Consider the following 5,012-nt stretch of genomic DNA (forward strand, 5'->3'; position numbering starts at 1 on the left):
AAAGGACCAGTTAGGTCAGCCGTGGTCCTGAGGCACTCTGACCTATGGTGTGTGATCACGAGGGAGAGATTACGACTTGAGGGTCAGGGATGGCACCCTGGAGGAGGTATGGCACCCTGGAGGAGGTATGGCACCATAGAGGAGGTTATGGCACCCTGGAGGAGGTATGGCACCCTGGAGGAGGTATGGCACCCTGTAGGAGGTATGGCACCCTGGAGGAGGTATGGCACCCTAGAGGAGGTTATGGCACCTAACCTAACCTAACTTAATCTAATTTACCTTTACTTAACCTAATCTAACCTCAACTAACCTAACCTAACCTATAACTACATACTGTTAGGTCCATCATCATAATTACAGGTGTTATATACAACTCCCCAATGACCAATATAACACAGTATTATATATTATAGCTCGAAGCATCAATTCTCTCTCCCTATAATTCTTACGGTTGTTATTATAGGAATTATATTGTATTATAGGGAGATAGAGCCATTGAGCAAAACCTTCGACCTGTCTAATGGCTCAGGTGTTAGAGGAAGTGGTGGTAGATTATATGGAATTAGGTTGATGATGATGATGTGTCGTATGTACAGGTAGGTTAGGTTGTTGGGTTGTTAGGTTGTTGGGTTGTTAGGTTGGGTTGGGTTGAGTTGAGTTGGGTTGGGTTAGAATGATCATTGTTTATCTAGTAATGTGATTCAACTCATTTATAAGCCATTAAATAATATGAAAACAGTAACTTATTAATATACACAGAAAGCCATACAATTACCCTATATATGTCTAACTCCCAGACCTCATAACCCCCCCCCCCCTCCCCACGTCTGTTTACAAGCCATTTGACTAAAGACACTAGCTTAGTTTTATCACCAGCAAGAAGCAAAATGGTAGAGCAAATGGCGAGGTCCGGTGGTGGAGGGGGAGGGAGGGATGGGAGCTGATTCTGCCTCTACATGCAAAATAGAGACAATTTTATCCTAATTTATTCCCACTATGACTGTCTTCCCCCAATTACTGCAGTGCGGATAGTAAGGTTCTCCCACGGGCCCTGTGTGTGTGTGTGTGTGTGTGTGTGTGTGTGTGTGTGGTTACTTATGGTAATTGTTCCCATCTCTCCTACTACCCTCTCCTCATCATCATCTCCCCTACCCCTCCCCCTTCTCCTCATCTCTCCTACCCCTCCCCCTTCTCCTCATCTCCCCTACCCCTCCCCCTTCTCCTCATCTCTCCTACCCCTCCCCCTTCTCCTCATCTCCCCTACCCCTCCCCCTTCTCCTCATCTCCCCTACCCCTCACCTCATCATCCTTATGCCCCTCCCCACCCACACACACACACAGGTGATTATTTTAAATGTCTGTTTGTGGATGTGATGATCTCTTTAAGGATAAACGTACATGTGTGTATATTTGTGTGTGTGTGTGTGTGTTTGTGAGAGAGTTATTCACACAGACACACACTTTCACCACTATACACATACACACCTTCACCACTACCACCATTAACACCATTAACCACAACCAACCTACCACTACCACCATCATTCTCCTCTCTTATCACACACGCCCCTCTCTCTACCAACCACCACACGTAATAAACTGCACAGGAACATAATTTATAATCTAGAGGCAAATGAAAATAAATAGCTAAGTGTGTGTGTGTGTGTGTGTGTGGTCGGTTTCAACACCTCAGGCGGGCGGGATGGTAAGGAAAATGGGCCGTTACTCTACCAACATTATTCTCTTTTTTTTTAAACATAAAAAATGGGAAATTTGTTAAAGATAATGATGGTGTTTTGCTGTTTTATTTGTTTTTGTATGTTTTTGTTTTGTTTTTTAGGATGTTTTGTTTACCTGTGTGGTTGTTTGTGATTATCTATCTACCTGTCTTTCTGTCTGTTTGTCTGTCTATCTGTCTGTCTGTGTGTTTGTCTGTTTGTCTGTCTGTTTACAGGTCTATTATATTAAACTACAGTCCTCCTTAATGACAAAATTTTAAGACCCCTTTGTAATGATTGTTTATCAGACCACAGCTTACAGCCTAGAGAATTACAACACATATAACAGCGAGTGCAGTACAGGCCTCCTGGTACCCCAACATACCAGGTTGACACACCCTGGGTCAGGACCCAAGGGACCTGACCTCGGCCACTAATTACTTGAGTTAGCAGGTGACTTGACCAAACCACACCTAGCCAAGACACACCTGGGCATGACCACACACCTGGGCAAACACAGCTGTCCAGATCTAACCACTTTAGTGTTAATTGGCAGGGGTCAATCACCGGCTGTTTCTCCCCACGGGCTCAATACGCTCTTTACTCTTACTATTCTCATCCGACTCATCTCTCTCCCGTTCGGGTCGTTATTCTGTTCACTCACACAGAGTCACGCTCGTCCTCTCCCCAGGTCGGGAGGGAGACTTCCCGACCAGACCCTGGCGTCACCAGCTAAGCAGAGTCTCCCATACGAAACCGTCCAGCAGCACCCGCTGGGCCTCCGTCAGGGCACACGTGAGTCTTTGTCAGAGCTATCCATAGGGTGAGTTACCTACTGTGCAGTCCAGCAGCACCCGCTGGGCCTCCGTCAGGGCACACGTGAGTCTTTGTCAGAGCTATCCATAGGGTGAGTTACCTACTGTGGGAAGTGTATACATTCATGTTTGTGTCCGAGAGTCAGTATCCAGTAATGTAAATATGATATTGATATTAATGTATCTGTGTCATTGAGTGAATTAATAAATAGTTGTATCGAAGTGGTGTTTGAGAAGTAGTCCCTTAAGAACGTATAAGATAAATAAGTGTAAATAACTAACCGGCCACGCTACCAAACTTCTTGTCTTTACATCCTCCTACTATAAATATTCTACCTATATGTAATATCCTCTTCTTGTGAGTTTTGACCCATTATACCTTATCTCACCATTATGTTCAATAGTATAAATACCAACCCCTTATCCAACCTTAAAACCCCTTGAAATAACTACAAAAACCCTTACCGCCCTTAAAACCCCTTAAGGTAACTACAACTACTTACCTCAGTTAAAAGCCGTTCAAACACCTTAATCCCCTTAAAATCACCCTAAAACCCCTTAAAATCACCCTAAAACCCCTTAAAATCACGCAAAATCCCTTAAAACACCTTAAAATTACCAAGCTAATCCTAAACATCTTCTCCCTATAGCACCGTGTGGGTTGTAGGACGCAGCCAATCTTCCTAATATGCACCCATACTCCCACCCCCACACACACTCTCCCCAAATACCCCACAAACACTCCCCACACACACACTCTACACAAACCACACCCACACAGCACACCCACACCTACTCCTCCTCCCCCCACACACCATACGTGCTGGTAACTACACGTTCAGTAGTGATAACGAGACAATCACGTGCAGTATACCACCACCACCACTGCCTCACACTCTCTCACACCATCAGTTGTCACCCTCACACCAATCATCGCGTCTCCTAAATCCTGTAATAACTGTAGTACCTTTATTTGTATTTAGGATAATATATAAATCCTTAATAATTGTGTGTTTCTGTGTGTAAACCTAACGTAACCTAACATAACGTAACCTAACGTAATCTAACCTAACCTAACATAACCTAACCTAACGTAATCTAACGCAACCTACGAGTATTATAAGAATATCAATTTGTTATTTACCTTCTCGTGTGTTTAATTAGTCTATGTACAGGTGATTCACAATTATATGTAGAAAATATGGTATAGGTATAAAAAATGTTGTTTATTTATTCTGCTAATAAGATACATAACAGTTGTAAATTATAATGTATATGACAGTACTTGTAAGCGTGTCATTGAATGTATCTCAACAAGCAGAATCAGTTAACAGTCAACAGCTGTCTTTATATACTGTAGTACATGTTATTGTCACAATAAATTCATAATAAACAATATCTATAAAAGGAATAAAAACATTATTCAATAATTTTGTACATTTTATTTATTATTTTATGAACATGTCAGCTGGCCAGGGGGAGGATTGACCGGCCAGGGGTGGATTAGCCGGTCAGGGGTGGAGTAGCTGGCCAGGGGGAGGATTAGCTGGCCAGGGGTAGGATCAGTTTGCGATTGGTAGGCACTCATTCATGACGCGTACAACTTCTGTCAGCGGTACGCGGTGGAGAGGATCTTCACAGGTGGTCATGCCAACAATCTTGTCAAAGAGTTCAAGTATTAGTCCGTTATCAGTGATATAGTCCCTGACGTCCCGCACCAGCTGTCCAAAAGAGTACGTGTCGGACGCAGCAGAAGTGACGCCACCAGAGGCGAATTCCGGTGCAATCCAATATCTTGATATTTTACCGCGGTTTATATACTCTTCGTGGTCTGTTGCTTTTCCAAAGTCGATTATATGGACGGTAGAATCTTTTTCTTCGACGGTAATTGTTATATTATCTATTTTTAAATCATTATGAAATATATTTTTCTGGTGAATCTCACACAAGGCTTCCGCGATTTTAACCAGTGTGTGAACCTTTTGTCTTGTGGTGGCATAATTGATGTACTTATCATAAGTTATACCGGTGTAGTCCATGATGACAGACGAATCTTCTTGACACACTGCGTGTATACGGGGGGCACCACCGGCACCGTCAAGCTTCCTTTGAATCTTCACTTCTTTAATGAATGTCGCATAATTTACTCTTTTCATTTTTTTTAAAACTTTAACGTCCTTATTATACTTTATGAGGTCAACTACCCCGAAAGTCCCTTCCCCAAGTCGCCTTATAACTGGCATTGTTTGCACCTCCGTAAGAGACAGCAAAATGTAATCGGGTGAGTTGGAATGGGGAGAGCAATGAGAGGGGTGGGAAAATGAGGGGGAGTGGATGAGTGAGAGAGGGAATGGGGAGATGAGGGGGGTGTGGGTAGATGAGGGAGGAGGTGTTGATGGAGTACAGTGGGGTAGAGTTGTGATGCTCATTGACATGCGAGACAGAGCGGTGCGAGTGGAAGTAGTGAGAGGAAGGAAGG

The 5,012-nt window shown here is 43.4% G+C and overlaps 1 protein-coding gene across 1 annotated transcript; it reads right to left on the bottom strand.

The window, feature by feature from the left end:
* Window positions 1–4,095: 4,095 nt before the first annotated feature.
* On the bottom strand, window positions 4,096–4,689 carry LOC121880233 (casein kinase I homolog HRR25-like). The gene has a single exon (XM_042387389.1). The coding sequence runs from the start codon at window positions 4,687–4,689 to the stop codon at window positions 4,096–4,098; it is 594 nt and encodes a 197-aa protein (XP_042243323.1).
* Window positions 4,690–5,012: the final 323 nt, after the last annotated feature.

This window comes from Homarus americanus, unplaced genomic scaffold, assembly GCF_018991925.1.
Source record: "Homarus americanus isolate GMGI-L3 unplaced genomic scaffold, GMGI_Hamer_2.0 scaffold22733, whole genome shotgun sequence".
In the NCBI taxonomy this organism is placed as follows: Eukaryota; Metazoa; Arthropoda; class Malacostraca; order Decapoda; family Nephropidae; genus Homarus; species Homarus americanus.